Source organism: Typopeltis vanoorti, chromosome 19 (genome assembly GCF_054136105.1).
Source record: "Typopeltis vanoorti isolate ZY-2024b chromosome 19, IOZ_Tvanoo_1.0, whole genome shotgun sequence".
Classification (NCBI taxonomy): Eukaryota; Metazoa; Arthropoda; class Arachnida; order Uropygi; family Thelyphonidae; genus Typopeltis; species Typopeltis vanoorti.
Window position 1 is genome coordinate 88198025 of NC_143567.1, and position 18111 is coordinate 88216135.

The following is an 18111-nucleotide window of genomic DNA, read 5'->3' on the forward strand; positions in this document are numbered from 1 at the left end:
TTAAGGATATTGATATATTTGATTACTGTATTTCAACCAATAAAAGGTGTAAATATGTGAACCAAACTTAATGAGCCATATGAGAATGGCAAATATATGGGAAAGACAGAAAAGATGTGAATAGAAATTTTTTCTTCTTCATCTCCTCCTCCTCATGGATTGAGCATTTGCCTGTTCCAGCTTCACTGGTCTTTCTATCTTGTAACCGGTCTTCCTGCCATCTCTCTCTCTCCCCCTCCTTTTCGTCTATATTTATCCACCTCTTTGATAGCTGATATCTTTCCTTCCTAAATAGTTGCTCTTTCCATTTCTCTGTATATACCTTGATCTTTTTGTTTATCTTGTGAATATCTAGCTCTCTTCTGACGTCTTCATTTTTTATATGGTCTAATTTTGTACACTCTTTAATTGCTCTTAAAAATCTCATTTCTGCAGCTTGTATTTTATGTTCATCTTTCTTTTTAACAGTTCATGTTTGTGAACCATATAATAGAGTGGGAGTGGCAATTACTTGAAAAAATTTAATTGAGTTTATTGTCTTGTATTTTTACTCAATATCCTTTTAATTGTTTCACAGATTTTCTGAAATGTCTTTATTTTTCGTCTATTTGAGTCAGCACTTGCAGAACACAAGAGAAGGGCATCTCTGCTGCACTGTTCTGTAGATGGTGCTCCTTTAAAAGTCATATCTGGTGCCTTCCCAGCATGATTGTGTAAGGGATGGCACCAGACTCCTCCCTGAGTTCGAGTATATTGACCTTATCAGGACGAGAATCAGTGCCCTGCCCACTCGAGCCTGCACAGATGGATGAGGTAGTGATGACTCTAACTGTAAGGCTGGCTGCCACTACAGTGAGACATTGTCTCATATAGCCCAGTGTTGCTTCCGCATCCATGGAGTTTGCGTGCGGAGGCATGACGCTGTGGTCTCCATTCTGAACAACCGCTTTACAAACAAAGGTTGGGTGACCGTAGTGGAACCACATTATAGGACCTCCACGGGTTTGCGTAAGCTAGATATAGTGATTAAAAGAGATGGTGATGTTTGGGTAGTTAATGCCCCAGATGATGGGAACAGGATGCCCACTATCCTATAGCCATAATAATAAGGTAAACTATTATAAGAATAACCAAGATCTAGTTAGTAAGATATGGGAGGAGCATGGGGCAACTCCAAGGTTTACCAGCGCCACCATCTCTTTACATGGTGTATGGAGTGCAGATAGCTATAAGGACTTAAAACAGCTTGGGCTTACACAGAAGGATATAAAAGTTCTTTCCTTGAGGGCCCTACAGGACACACTGGTGGCATGGTGTTGCTACCAGAGAATGACTACAATGATAACTAGAGCAGGCATAGGGTAAAACATTTGTAGGCCTATATCAAGTCTGGATGAGATGTCTGGACTTGATGTAAGGATAGTACTGCCCATAACCAGTACAAAGATTAAAAAAAAAAATAAATAAATAAATAACTAGTGGTGTACCACAAGGATCAGGGCTGTCCAACCTTAGGTAATCCGAGGGCCACATTACAAAAAATTTATCCGAGGGCTGCATCACAATGCATATCTAGTACTTTGGTGAGCAGCAGCGACACAACCTCAATAGTTGAACAATCGAACAACACTAATCGAGCAATCACATTCCCTGTGAGTGCCCGGAGCATGCGCGTTGGAACAAAACAGTATAAGAATGCTTATTTGTAAAACACGTGGGTATATAGAATTATTATACCCACGTGTCAAAATAAGTGATGTAAAAACACCACATAAAATTACCAACATCAAGATTATCGATTACTGATAGAATTAAAATATCTAATATGCATTTGATTCAGGTTATTTTATTTTTTCATTCATGAAAACACACAGGCAGGCTGCACAAAATCGCATCGCGGGCCACATCCGGCCCACGCTCAGTGCTTTGGACAGCCCTACTGTACAATGACATTGGGAAGGATCTGACAGGCAACATACAGCTATTTGCTGATGATGATGCAAAGATAGATAGGGGTAATCAGGAAAGCTGCTGATATGCAGTATTTGCAGAATGATTTGAACAGGCTGGAATTGTGGGCATGGGAAAATGGATGCCAGTGCGATGTCAGTAAATGTAAAGTAATGCAGTTTGGCATGATTAGATATCCAATGTCATATTATATTGGTGGGATTATGCTAGAAAAAATTGATCAATCTAGGGATCTTGGAGTGTTAGTAAATAACAAGTCGAACTTTCACATGTAAAGATAAGGATGTCATTTTCACTCTTTACAAGGCCTTGATAAGACCTCACTTGGACTATTTTGTGCAGGTCTAATTTCCTGGTTTCCATTGTGATTCTGATACAGTGGAGTGAGTGCAATGTTAAAAATGATATCAGGATTGTGGAATACTGATTATGAAGACAGATTGAGAATTTGTAGACTGCAGACACTAGCAAACAGGAGAAAGAGGGGTGATATGATTGAGACTTACAAACTTCTGAAAGGATCATACAGGATTTCAGTTGATGGAATTTTTAATTTTAATGAGGATGGGGAAAGGACAAGAGGATGGGAAGAAGCTGAGAATGAATACGGCTAAGAAAGTGGTGAGGGCTAGATTTTTCTCTCATATTGTGGTACATGATTAGAATGGATTGCCATTGGATGTTGTGTGTGCAAGCAGTATGAATGAATTCAAGAATAAGTATGATAGCTGGTGTGTCCTCCATTATGAGTCCTGACACCCTGGAGGTCTCTCTTAATAATAATAAGGTAGAAATTTATTGGCCTTTTTTTTTTAGTTACCTTACATTATCTACTCAGGTGGCACTTTTTAGAATTGTATATTATTGTTTAACGGTCTTTCTGTGATCTTGTACTGATGATACTTCAGCAATAATTCTACATTAATAAAGTTTGTTTAGTTTTTTAACATCAAACATGAAGATAAACGTCTTGATTGGAGTGTTGTTTCATGTAGAGTTATATGGACAAACATCAAAATGGGGAAATGGACAATTAAACCTTATTTTGCTTATGGTCCTACAGAAGGATCTCCTAAGGAAGAAGTAGAGAAATTTTTTGAGTCACTAAAGCAGGCAGCTGACATTAAGAAAATGGGAAAAGCAGTACTTGTTGGAGATCTAAACAGCAGATTTGGAAATGTATCCCACTATAGAAATGTTTTAGGAAAATTTGCAGAAAAGGGCAAGGCTAATAATAATACTTATCTGTTGGATTTCTGCTCAGCATATGGAGTACTCATTACTAACAGTATGTTCCAACATAAAGGTGTGCACAAGTTCATGTGGAGAGAAAACACAAGAAATAAAAAAGCCTCATCGATTGTTATTGTGATATTTTTATACTGGTTCAGGATACAAGAGTGTATACAGAGGATTTGAAATTGGATGTGACCTTCACTTAGTCTTAACTAGGATCATGCTGAACAGCACATTGAAAAGAATAGTATACAAATTTTAAAAAGAATTAAAGATGAGCAACCGTTACAAGTAAACTATAAATTCTGATATACAAATATTATTGGAGAAAGAATGAAACATTTCAAAAACAAGAACCAAACCTTAAGAGTCTCAGTGGCAAAATCTGAAGAAAACATTGATTGATTCAGCTAGGGAGGCATATGGTGAAGTTGTCTGCAGGAATAGAAAAATAAGAACACCATGGTGGACACAAGAAGTTAAAGAAGCAGTCCTGGAAAAGAAGAAAGCATATCGAACATTTCTAGCAAATAAATCGGCTGATGCCCTAATAGAATACATAGAAAAATGTAAGAGAACTAAGGTATGTGTGAAAGTAGCTAAACAAAATTAATGGAACACTTTGGTAAGAATATTATGATTTTTATGATTATGTGACATCTCCAGGGAGTCCAAAGACTCATCGAGGAAGAGTGCGCCAACAGCATCGAACGATTGATCCCCTTCCAACTACTAACTGGGCTCAAACTTGCTAAGTTTTTACAAGCCATTAGTAGCAGAGGCTCTACCAATTGACCAACCTTTGCTGGCCATAGAAGGCAAAATTTTCAAGAGACTATTGAAAAAGCTTAGAAATGAAGAAAAGAGTACTGTAAAAGGAATCAAAGATGATAAAGGTAACAAGAAAACTGAAGATAAGGATATTCTAGATGTTTGGAGTAATTACTTTGAAGGGTTGTTAAACGAAACAATCAGTGACTGAATTGTAGTAGAAAATTTTCAAGAGAAATTCAAACAGGAGTATATATCAATACTTGAGGTAGAAAAAGCCATCAAAACTTGAAATGTAGAAAGGCAGCTGGAGTAGATGATATTTGACCAGAAATGCTTAAATATGGAGGTGTAGAAGTTTTGCAGTGACTACACTGCATAATTCAGAAGGCCTAGCAGAAGGTCAAATTCCAAATGATTGTGAAGTAGAGTTCTCATACTTCCCATCTATAGAAAAGAGAATAAAGCTGAATGTGAGAATTACAGAAAAGTTTCTCTACTAAATGTTCCAGGTAAGATTTACGCAAGCATACTTGAAAAGAGACTGAGAAACTGGGAGAACAACAAGCTGGGTTTAGGCCATATAGAGGTTGTCAGGATCAGATTTTCACTTTACAACAAATAGTTCAGCAATCCTGGGAGCATGACCAAGATTTGTACTTAAGTTTTATAGATTTGGAAAAGGCATATGACATGATACCCAGGGAAAAGCTTTTCAAAACACTTCAGTTATATGGGGTAAATTGAACATTATACAGAGCAATTCATAGTCTATATTTAAGTTGTAAGTCAGCAGTTAGAATTGAAGGAAATACAGGAAGATAGTTTAATGTAAAATCAGGTGTAAGACAAGGATGCACATTATCTCCTCTCTTATTCATCGTCTATACGGATCATATTACGAAAGAAAGTGGCATTAAATGTGATATTGGAATTGGAAATATCAAACTTAACTCTTTGCTTATTCAGATGATATTATACTGCTAAAACATCTAGTACAAGTCTTGACAATTCTGTAACTAAATTGAGTAACAGATGTAACAAATTTAGCACGAAAATCAACAATAAAAAGACTAAAACTATGAATAGAGACTGGAAATAGACAACAGAATAAACAAAGCTGGAGTGGTTGTGAGCCAGCTGAATAAATTTATATTGAATAAGAGCGAAATTAGCCAGCCTGCTAAACTAGCATTATACAATAATGTTGAAACCAATTTTAACTTATGAATCAGGGAGTTGGGTTAGAAATAAAGCACTTGAACAAAGATTAGAGACCACAGATATGAGAGTTCTTAGAAAAATTAGGGACCTGAACAGATGGCATCAATGGCAGAATCATATTAAAATTGAAGACATTAGGATGGAACTTGGTATTGTTTGCATTCAAGAATGTGGGAGCAGGGCTAATCTAAGGTAGTATGGTCACTTAAATAGAATGGGGGAGGAGAGGATACCAAAACAGGTGTTTGATGCCAAGGAAGAACAAGGTCTAGGTGGATTGATTTCACTTATAGTCAAAAGTACTTTAGAAGAACGAAATGTTCAGAAATATTGCCATAAACAATTTCTAGTCTGAATACTAATGAAACCATTCCAACACATAGATTACTATACCATAGTAAAACAAAAATCAAATATAGTTTGTTGCCAGAATGAAATTAATTTATGAGCAGACTATTATCATTGCACATTAGCTTTTTAATGCCATTTCTCCAGCAGAAACAGAAGTATGAGGTTTTTATTCTCATTGTTTAGAAGGATTTACCTTTATCCAAGATGTCATTGTGTTTATGATGTTTGTTGTTTTCTTCTTTAGTTTTAAAAGACCAATTTCATGTTATGTTATTGCAAAGACTTTAGTCAATTTTAAGCAATATAATTCTTTTTTATTTTCAGATCCACTCCCAATAATTTCATCATGGTTTATTTGTAACTTAGCCTGTTTAAAAATCATAGGAAGATTACATTTTTCCCTCTCTTAAGTATTTTGAAATTTTTTGCAGTATTTGTCCCTAATCTGTTTATTATTGTTCTTTTTTACAGTCAATATGCCCACGGTTCCAGACATAAGAACAGATTCTTCTGCAAGTTCCACTGAAGAACAGGCTTCACACTTGGTTACGGCTATGCAGAAACTTGCAGTAAAAGATGAAGAATTAAATGCAACCAAATCAAGAACTCTTTCATTGTGTAAACTGAATACAAACTTAACAGTTTCATTAGAAAAGAAAGATAATTGTACAGCATCTGATGGAAAACTAATAGATAATCTAAGTAAATTACCATTGTGCTATTCTTCCACTAGGCAAAAACAATTTACCACTGTAAATGAGAAAAGTGATAGCCATAGAACTTCACAACAAGTAATTGAAGAAAATGAAAGGCATATAACTTCCTGTACAGAATCCAATGTTCATCAGAAATTAAAAAACCTTCCACATAAATCTGTTTTCAAAAGCACAGACTCCTGCAACCGCAAAATTAATTCTACAAAATCATTTGAAACAATTAGAGCACATAAAACTTGGATATCATTCCGTCAGTTTGTGGTAACTGGCAGGGTAAGATGTCTTCTTTATACAATGCGCCATCTTATACCCATTCCAGATGAAGAAGGAGATAAGTAAGTGTTATATATTTTACAATAATATTATATTATTATTATTATTATTATTATTATTATTATTATAGTTCCGGGAAACTCCAAGGAGTCGACAAACTCATCGAGGGAGACCCTAACATCATGTCAAGAACAACTATTCAACATTCACACAGTATCTATCATACCTTGCCTTGAACTCATTCACGGTCGTAGCACCCACAACAGACTCTGGAAGCTTATTCCACTCATACCACTCTCCAAGTAAAGAACCTAGCTCTAACACCCTTGTCAACCACGCTCTTGCCCAGCTTCCATGCATGGCCCCCTAGTCCTCCCACCACCAGTCATATTTTCAAAAATATCTACTGGATCAATCTTATAAAAACCCTTCAGTAATTTGAATGTCTCAATCATATCACCCCTCCTTCGCCTATCGTCCAATTTCTGCAACCCACAAATCTTCAACCTATTCTCATAAGGTTCATTCCACAGACCTGCTATCATCTTGTTCACTCGTCTCTGGACCCTCTCCACTTCCTCCCCATCACGAAGAAACCCTGGTGCCCATAACTGGGCACAGAAGTCCAGATGGGGTCTTATCAAGGCTCGATACAGAGGAACAACAACTTGTTCGTCTCTGCATGTTAAAGTATTTTTCAGAAGCCAAGTGATTTGGTGAGCTGTTTTAGTTACTTTTGCAATGTGCCCCCTAAACTTCAACTCCCTATCCACCAACACTCCCAAATCCCTGGCCTCATCAGTCTCCTGGAGTATGGTTCCACCAATGCGATATACTGCTGCTATTCTTTTCACCCCAAAGTGCATAACCTTACACTTTGCCACATTAAATTGACATCCATTTTTCCTAGCCCAGTCCTCCAAACTATCCAAATCATCCTGTAAAATTTTGACATCCTGTGCACTCACAATTGCTCTACCCAACTTTGCATCATCAGCAAACAAGTGAACACTTCCTCTCAGATCCTTTCCAATATCATTGATGAACAAATTGAAAAGCAGTGGTCCAATAACAGAGCCCTGTGGCACTCCACTAGTCACAAGACGTCTTTTAGACTCCACTCCTGAATAAACCACTCTTTGATATCTCTCCTTCAACCACCCTCTTATCCATCTCACCAACCCTATATCTATACCCATCTGCTCCAGTTTACTGATTAGGGTTCCATGTGGTATCCTATCAAAGGCCTTGGCAAGGTCCAGTAGTATCACTGTAAACCCATTACCTCTATCCAGTTCAGCCGTCACTGTGTTATAAAACGTGAGCAAGTTACTGAGGCATGATCTACCCTTCACAAAACCATGTTGTCCCCCATACAATATCCCATTTTCATCTATCCAATCCTGGATTCTTTTCTTGACTAATTTCTCTAAGATCTTGACAATGATTCCTGATATGCTAATCGGTCGGTAATTTACAACAGCAGTCTTGGAACCACCTTTATGCAGTGGAACTATTTTCCCCTCTTTCCACCCGCTCGGGACTAACCCAGACCCGAGACTCAAATTAAACAAAATGGTCAAGGGTACTGACAATTCTTTAGCTGCTTCTCGTACAACACGAGCTGGTATACCATCCAATCCCACAGATGTATTGACATTGAGGTTATGCAATAGACTACTCACCTCCACTTCATTAACCACAATTCCCATATAATCTACTGGTTTATTCGTTTCTGCAATGTCACCACCTGGATGATATACTTTTGCAAAGTGCTCACTCAGTAACTCAACTATCTCAACTGATTCAGTTACCTTCCTACCATCGGCATTCTTTAAAATCAATCTGCCATGTACATTTTTCCTTTTACTTGCTACATATCTAAAAAACTGTTTAGGATTCTCTTTAGCCTGCATGGCCAATGTTCTTTCGTAAATCCTTTTTTGCTTTTCTTACCACACTCGTCACCCTTCTGGCCTGCGCTTTATACCGTTCATGTGCCTGCCGGTCACCCTTCTCCTTAAATTCCCTCCATAGTTGTTTCTTTTTTTGCAACTCAAGCTTAATGGTGTTATTCATCCATTTAACCCCTACTTGATTTATTATTCGGACTCTAGGTATACAGTCAGCCATTGCTTCATGCAAGCACTTCTTAACTACCTCCCATGCACTATCAACTTCTAGTCCTTGCAGTTGTACATGCCATGGCACTGAACCAATCAAACTCCTAAGCTTGTCATACTTTCCAGCCCGATAATTCCGCATGTACCATGTCTTAATTGAAAATTCTACACCTTTAGCCACCTCCCAAGTTAAGACCCTATGATCACTCTCACCGATTGGTGGCAATGTGGTCATATTTGTTACAGCCAAATCCTCAGATGTAATTACTAGGTCAAGCACTCTCTGACCCCTAGTATTTTCCATTACATGCTGTCGCAGATAGTTATCCCTTAATAACCGCATAAAATCCAGTTCCATCCTCCCGTGTGTTCTCTCCTCACTCCAATCAATGCGACCATAGTTGAAATCTCCCATAATAATCACCCTCCTTCCACCCATTTCTTCTATTTGCTTGTGCATACTGTCACCACCATCTTTTCCATCACCTGGTCTATAGCAGCACCCAATTGTATATTTAGTTCTGCTAGCCACAATCTCACACCAAATGGCCTCAAATGTGCTCTTTTCTCTATCCTGCAATTCAACTTCTATTCTCCTTGGCTGGAGCTCATCAGCTATCATCAACAATACTCCTCCCCCCATTTTATTCTCTCTGTCATTCCTGAACACACTATACCCATCACATTCAATCCAACTAGTTATATCATCTACAGTCAGCCATGTTTCACTAATACCTATAACCTGTGGTCTGGAAGTGCCAACCATGGCCAAAAACTCTTCCTTCTTGTTCCTAATACTCCTAGTATTAGTGTACATGAATTTAAGACCCCCATTAGCCCCAACCCTACCTTGATGCCTTATATTAACTATCCCACTCAGATTTGTTGTCCTTATTTGCTCTGGCATATTATATTCATTCTTACATTCAACTACCTCCATAAGGACTGTATCTCTACTCCCCCCCCCCTTAACAAATCTAGTTTCCCTGAATTTGCACATCCACTACATTCAGCAACAGTTTCTCAAGTCTTCTTACACCGTAACCATTCAAATGCAAGCCATCCATCTTATATAGATCCTTTCGCCCATCAAACTCACTCCACACATCCACAAATTCCACACCACTCGTCATACATAACCCACGCATAAAGTCATTCGCAATTATAGCCCTCCTTTTAAACATTTCACTGTCATACCGTGGCAAAAGACGAATCATTCTAACTCTCTCACTCTTTTCTTTTGCTACCTCAAACAATTCATTCAGGTCTTCTATCATTTCCATTTTATCTCCTTTCAAATCATTCGTACCTGCCACAACAATCATTTCTTTCACCCTTTCCTTTTGCTCTCTAATAGACTCAGTTATGTCCTTTATGGTCACACCAGGTTGGTACGATTTTGTCAAATCCTCTACTAACACACCTTGTACTAAAGAGTCTCCATACAGCACTCTATCCTTCATTTTGTTCATGTTCACATTCATATGTTTATTTTTCCTGTCATACCTTTTATTATTGGTTGGTTCATTCAGTCTACTTTTGTTCATGCACTCTAGCTGCTGTTTTGCTCTTTCTATCGCACTATTCAACAACGCGATCTCACTCAATGCATCTATCTCATCTTTTTTGTTCTCTGAGAAACCATTTATACTATCATTCACACTCTCACAATTTTCATGTACAACCTTGCCGTTTCTTGTCATATCCCTATTTCCTTCATTCTGAAGTTTAACAAAAATATCACACTCACGATCCGAAATACACTTCAATTCCTCATTCTCCCTACATTTTCTACACACATTCAATCCTTTATTATCATCTAACCACACTCTGACCGCACTCCGCAAAGCGTACATTTCACAGCTAGTACACTGACTCATTTCTTTTATGCTACCGTTCTTTGATAACGATGGCGAACCTTCATTACTGGCCACCATTTTCCTTTGCACAGGTGCCGTACTTATTTGCAACGTGTTTTGTCAAATTATACGTTATAACACACCAAAAATAGACGCACTAAAATACGCAAGGCAAACAAAACAAAACTACACAATATTAAGTAATTTGTATCGATAACTGAAAATGATACTTATCTTATCTGGAGCTTGCACGAACACTACACATTACGAATTCATCTAGCGGCGACTTCCCGACATAGATTATGTTATAAAACACTTTAGTACACTAACCACGCTAATAAAGCTCCAATAATATACCAAAATTACACACTTAAGTCCATTAAATTGAATCCAAAACATCAATAAATCAACAAAACATGCATGTATATGCCATCTTTATTAATTCATAATTCTGAAAAAAAAAAAAGTTACAGTGAGTGAAAGATGACTGTAGAAGCAGCAAATTTAAATATTGATAATAATAATAATGATTGATTGACAAATTAATTTTTGAACAATGGATATAAAACAAGCAAAAAAATAAATAAATAATTGGTGATTCACTAATAAAGTATGCCATTGGTGACTTTGTTACTAATTTGAGTTTAATGGGAGCAAAATTCAAACATATAATGAATGCAATTGATAAACAGAAAAGAAAGAGATGGTAGTTGACATACCAATAAACAATTAACTAGCAATAAAAACAGTATGAGAGAGGATATGAAGGGATTGCTGGAATAAGTGAAAAGCGAGAAGAAAAATCATTCGTCTCTTACTCCAATAGTCCTTTTGTCCTTTTCTTTCAGTAATTGTAAGTTCAAGTTGGTGATTTCTTTTATGTTGGAAGATGGAAAATTTTATGTTTGGAGATGTGCTTTGCATTGTGGGAGATACTAAGACAAGTGATGAGAGCTTAGTCCACTTTTACCACGAGTTGCTTGCCTCAGTCCTGAAGATACTTCAGGCGCAAAATTTGTTTGCTTACATTTGGATAAAGGATTAAACTAAATTTGTTATAGTCTAACCAAGTGGGAAAAAACTTCCAACATCTTTCTCTAAATCCAGAGTAATTTAATAGTAAGAGGAGATACCTTTTGGCAACTCTTATAGGTACATATGACTTCTCCATTACTTCCACCTTAGTATCGTCATTTCTGGGTCTGGCTCCCACTGACGAGACCTCAATAAAGGTCAAAACCGGTCTGGGTAGTGGTCCTTCCCTTAATGCATAGCATTATACATGTCCTCAAGGGGATGTGCTTTGCATTATGGGAGATACTAAGACAAGTGATGAGAGCTTAGTCCACCTTTACCACAAGTTGCCTCAGTCCTGAAGATACTTCAGGCGCAAACTTTGTTTGCTTACACTTGGATAAAGGATTAAACTAAATTTATTATATTCTTTTATGTTGTCCATCCAACTCCTTTATGTCTTCCTCTTCTTCTCATTCCCTCCATCTTCTCCAACATAACTGCCTTTTCTAATGATTCGTCAGCTTTCATAATATGACCAAAGTGCATCAACTTCTATTTAGCATAATAAATTTAGTTTAATCCTTTATCCAAGTGTGAGCAAACAAAGTTTGCACCTGAAAGTATCTTCAGGACTGAGGTAAGGTGGTACACACCAGGGCAACTCGTTGCAAAGGTGGAGCAAGCTACCAATACTCCTGTCTCAGTATCTCCTATAATGCAAAACACATCTCCTTGCGGATATGTCTAATGTTCTGCATTAAGGGAAGGGCCACTACCCAGACTAGTTTCAACCTTTATTGAGGTCTCTTCAGTGGGAGCCAGGTCCAAGCTGAGATACCAGGCAGAAGCATTCGCAGGTCATCTCTACCTATAGGAGTTGCCAAATGGTGTGCCACCCATTTTTAATAAATTACTCTGGATTTAGAGAAAGATGTTGAAAGTTTATTTTTCACTTGGTTAGAGTATAATAAATTTAGTTTAATCCTTTATCCAAGTGTGAGCAAACAAAGTTTGCGCCTGAAAGTATCTTCAGGACTGAGGTAAGGTGGTACACACCAGGGCAACTCGTTGCAAAGGTGGAGCAAGCTACCAATACTCCTGTCTCAGTATCTCCTATAATGCAAAACACATCTCCTTGCGGATATGTCTAATGTTCTGCATTAAGGGAAGGGCCACTACCCAGACTAGTTTCGACCTTTATTGAGGTCTCTTCAGTGGGAGCCAGGCCCAAGCTGAGATACCAGGCAGAAGCATTCGCAGGTCATCTCTACCTATAGGAGTTGCCAAATGGTGTGCCACCCATTTTTAATAAATTACTCTGGATTTAGAGAAAGATGTTGAAAGAAGGTTAGAGTATAATAAATAAATTACCTCAGTCCTGAAGATACTTTCAGGCGCAAACTTTGTTTGCTCACACTTGGATGAAGGATTAAACTAAATTTATTATACTCTAACCAAGTGAAAAATAAACTTTCAAAATCTTTCTATTTAGCAGTCATCATCTCCAAGAAGCATTTTGTCTTTATATTCTCTAAAACCTTCTTATTGGTCATTCTTGCATCCCATGGGATTCGTAAATAGCCTTCTCCACACCCATAATTCAATGAATCACTTTCTGTCCTTCTTCTTAATAATCCAGCTTTCACATTCATACATCACTAATGGAAATACCATTATTTTGACAATTCTTTGGTGGCCTTACTCATACCTGTATCTTTCATAATTTTTGTCAGGTTTAATTTTTTTTTTTTTTACCATGACTATCATTCTTTTAATTTCATCTTCACATTTACTGTCATTTCTGATTCTAGACTCAAGTAAATCATAACTTGCAATGATTTCTATTTCATCTCCCTCTATTATAAATTCATTTAAATTGCCAGAATCTCACTTTTGTTTTGCTGATGTTTAAATTATGCCTGGCTTTGTTACTTTCTGTCTTAACCAATTGAATCAACTCTGATATAAAGGTATGAAGAAGATGATGAATGATTTGATGCACAGGCTATACAAGAACTGTTAGTTTTTGAATGTGTGTAGTGAGTTTGAGAGAAGAATGAATTTATATGAGATCTATCCTGCACACGAATGTATTTGGTATCAGAAGTTGAGAAAAAATATTCATTGGCATAAGATATACTATGAGGATTCAGGGAAACTACATCATGATGAATGGAAGGGTGATAATTGATTCATTAGAATGAGTAAGTTAATGATATGTTAATGCACTAAGTGACTAATGTTAAATAGTGATATCAAATGACTCAAATCTACTTAGGGTAGAAAACTATGATTATGATATTAATAAGAATTTTTTCATGTAGCAGTAATTTGGTAAGATGGAGTCTAACAATATTAGATACATGGTAGGGATTGTTACAGACCTAGCAGATCAGTTGGTGGTGAAGATGAAATAAATCACCAAGTTATCTGGATGAAAGTGGCTAAGTATATGGGTGTTCCATTCAAAGAAGGTTATGCCAAACTACTAGGTTGGGTTACATAGTATTGGTTGCAAGATGGGAAGGAATATCAGCAGTGCATGAGAAGCATTTAAAAATACTTTAAAGTTGCAGTAATGGAATATTATTAAAAACTCTTTGCATTTTAAAACATTTCCTTTCCTCATATGATCTCCATACTAATTTTAAATCTTTCATTCAGCTAATTACTTTATACATTCTCTGGAAAAAAAAAGATCAACTACATCCTCTTGAATGTCCTGGAGTGTATAAAGTTTATAAAGTTCCTTGCCTGCATTTTAGCCTACTTTGGACAGACTAGTAGATCAGTTAACATCTACTTTGAAGAACACAAAAATTACATCCGAGATCATCCATATGGTAATTCAGGATTAGCAGACCATGCTCTAGATACTCCTTCACATAAGATCAAATGAAAAAAAAAAATCTATATTACATAGAAGTCATTAAAAAAAAGGTCTGAAAGGCTGTTCTTAGAATCAGTATCAGCTACGAAATACTCTCCTAACCTGAACAAGTATGGTTGCATTAATTTACAAAAGATTTGAGAGACTATCATTTTAAGACCTAATTTTCAGACTTCTCCAAATTAACTTTCTGGTTATCTGACCCATAGAGGGTGCTATGTAAGGACATTAGGTGTCAGTTACAATTTAAATTGTTTCTATAGTTAGTTACTTTAGTGCTATGTACCTGTCACAGTCATCATTGTGCTCTGATGATATTGGATAGAAAACCAGTGAAATATTGGTGAGTTTAATAAATGTATTTTTCCTCGTGGTGTTGTTTATACTTTTAAGCATTATCATGAACAATACAGTATTGTATTATTATTAGTGGGATTATGCTAGTGATATTGAAGTTTTAGTAGATAGGAAGTTGAAGTGCAGGGGCTAAATCACATGATAAATGCAATTCTCAAATGAACATTGATGTGTAAGGATATGGAAGTTATTTTTTCTCTTTGCAAGGCCTTGATACAATTGCACTTGGATTATTGTGCTCAGATCTATTCTTCTGGTTTCCAAGGTAATGCAAATACACTCAAACAGGGTGCAAAGGAGTGTGAAAGATGTTATCCTCACTGTGGCATGTAGATTATGAGGACAGATTGAGGATTTTTGTGGCCATAAACTCAGGTGAAACATACAGGGAAAAATGGGATAATGTGAGAGAACTACATATTTCTGAACAGGTCATACATGATACCAGTATCTGATATTTTTTATTTTATGGAGAATGGGGAGAGGACAAGAGGACATCCATGGAAGTTGAGAATTAATGCATTCAAGAAAGGGGTGAGATATTTCAGTAACGATGTGTGACTGTTGGTGTGGGTGATATGTAGCTTCCTCTTTTTGATGAGTTACTGACTCCATCGAGTCTCTGGTAATAATAAATTAAGACAAAATTTGTGTGACCAGACGTGACATTAACAATCTTTTTAATTCAGTTTTTTTTTTATAATTTTGAGCTTTGTATTTTTGATTCACTTTGTTTTTTATAGTTTTGTACTTTCTATACTAATATTATACTGACAAGAATTCAGTGCAGCAATGAAAATGCTAAAATGACATCATTGTAACATTTTAAATGTTGCATTGAATACCAGTACTGATATTTGGCAGATAGCTATATATCCTTTATTATGGGGACATCTGTAACCCTCTTGATTATCTCATGTAAATCTAATGAGATTTTTTTGGAGTAAAAAAAAAGTTGCATTTAATAATGTAGCTTTTCTATTGTTAAAGGGAGACAATCAGCAACATTAATATTTCTGCTTTTTAATAATGAAAATAATGGTAATTTTTTTCTATTTCTCTAGTCAATTGGCACATTTCCTGCTGAAAAACACCTCCAAGGCACAGCAGAAAAACTGTACTCTTCCTCCTTCCCCTTAATAGCTTCATGTAATTTGCAAGCTACTCCAAAAATTTGCTTCATGTTCCCACCCATGCTTTTTGAATAATCAGCTAGAAATATGAAGCAAATTTTGGTTTGCTGGAGAGAAGGGCAAAATATTTATTACTAAATAGCAGATATAATCACTGTCATCGTCATAGTACGTTACGCTTTCATGCAGGCCTACACATTTTACTGTGTAAGCTTCCATAACCGATAATCCCGCAGAATAGGTTGGTTTCTCCTTATTCCCGGTAGTATCCCATGTCTGTCAAAGCGTGTGTTCACAGGGCCAGTTTGCCTGCTTTGCAGGAGGAAAACTCCCCAGGATAAACTGGGGAAGAAACCCTGCTGTACAAGCCCAAGACTGGCTAACTTGGCTATGGCTGAGGAAGATCCTTAAGCTCCTCACGTCGTCGATGAGAATCGAACCTAGGACACTTCTTCCCCAGGCATATGGTTGCAAAGCGCATAGCCACTCGGCTAACTGTGTGGACATCAGCAAGTATAAGGACTAAAATTTTATATTTTGTAAAGGCATGTAATGTAAAAAAACAATATAAGAAATGTGTATTATATTCACATAAGATGAACAATTGTGAGAAATGGATGTTTTAAATACTACCTTATGAATAAAATTGCTTCTTTCATGTGCTGATAGATGAAACATCAATGTTAGCAGTTTTAATTGATTATTAAATTGCTACATAATTTAAGATGATCTATGATTTTATTATTTAAGATTATTAATATATAAGACAATTATTTGCATTTATCTCAACATTATTTTAATTATGAATACCTTACGGTGTACTTTTATTGAATAATTTCTCATTTTTAATATTTGGAAGCCATTTGGACAAAGAAAGAAGGTATCCAAATTTGATATTTGGATCATTACTAAAATTTACCATGTTATCTTAGTTTTCATTTAAATTGGCCATTCTGACAAAATCAAGCAAGTCAAAGTAATATGAAATTATGATATAAATATTCTCTTGAATCTTTAAGACACTGATTAATATAGGTAATAATGCTCACCTACTCATTTTGTTATACAAACACATTTTAATCTGCCATATAAGTGTTGTGTGTTAAGTCATGTTAATGGTTTCTCTTTCAGTAAACTGGTTTGCTTTAAAAGTATCCAGGATGATGTTCATTATAGGAATACAAGGGACATTCATTCATTCAGTAATGTTTCCATTGTTTTAGCAAGTTTTTAAAGATGTAATAAAATTCTTCAGGGTTGTTTTCAGAACCATTTACTCATGTCTTCTGCTTTGACTTGTTCATCATTTTCAAAATGGATAGGATATCCTAAAGATGTGTCTTCTGCTTTGACTTGTTCATCAGTTTCAAAATAAAATGGATAGGATATCCTAGAGATGTGTCTTCAGTTTAGGAAATAACCTGAAGTTCATTTGGAGCTAAGTCTGGGCTGTATGAATAATGTGTCACAACTTCAAATCTAGTCTCTTCAAATAGCCATTGAAGTGAATTGAACAGGATCATGTGAGGCATTTGGAGGGTCTTTGAAAGCAGTACTATGGATTCCAGAACTATTTCAAGAATAAGCTTTATGTAAGAAATAAAGTACCAGTGGCAAGAGAAATGCACATGGCAGAACACATTAAGGATGCTATGAAAAAAGAAGGAAGTATAAGTTGGGCTTTACTCTTTTTGTACCACAAGTGAAGGTTCTCAGAAAACCATGTTTGATCCTCTCTCATCAAACATATGAACCATGCAGAATTAAGATATGTTTATTATTATGCATTTCATCTTAACAGTGCTACACATGAATGAAATAGCCTATGTTCGCATATTTGTTTAACTAGTCAACAGTTATGTTCTGTTTGAATGTTGTTAGTTTCTCTGATTGATATCATATTTGAGATGTGTCTCAAATATGATATCAATGTGGCATAATGGAAAAACTTTATGTTTTTCCTTTATGCCACACTTATATGGCATAAAGGAAAAACTTAATGTTTTTCCTCCTGAAGAAGCATACCATAAGAAATGCAAAAATAGTTGATAAGGAAATAGTGTTTTTTGTCTATTTCACATGGTTTATTCTGGAATATCTTTAAAATATGGTTGATTTCTAGAGCTGGGCTACCAGATTTTTTAATATTCTTTGCCCATCCTTCAAGCTACATGTTTCCAACCTTTCATA

At 36.2% G+C, this 18111-nt stretch overlaps 1 protein-coding gene across 5 annotated transcripts in view; it reads left to right on the forward strand.

Moving 5' to 3' along the window:
- The window catches only part of LOC150096319 (nuclear factor NF-kappa-B p105 subunit-like), a 378899-nt gene that overhangs the window by 245375 nt on the left and 115413 nt on the right, over positions 1–18111 (forward strand). For all 5 annotated transcript variants that reach the window (XM_090409204.1, XM_090409205.1, XM_090409208.1 and 2 more), the window contains exon 12: positions 6025–6604. In XM_090409204.1, coding sequence (XP_090265330.1) covers positions 6025–6604 — 580 coding nt within the window. The remainder of the gene's footprint in view (positions 1–6024; positions 6605–18111) is intronic.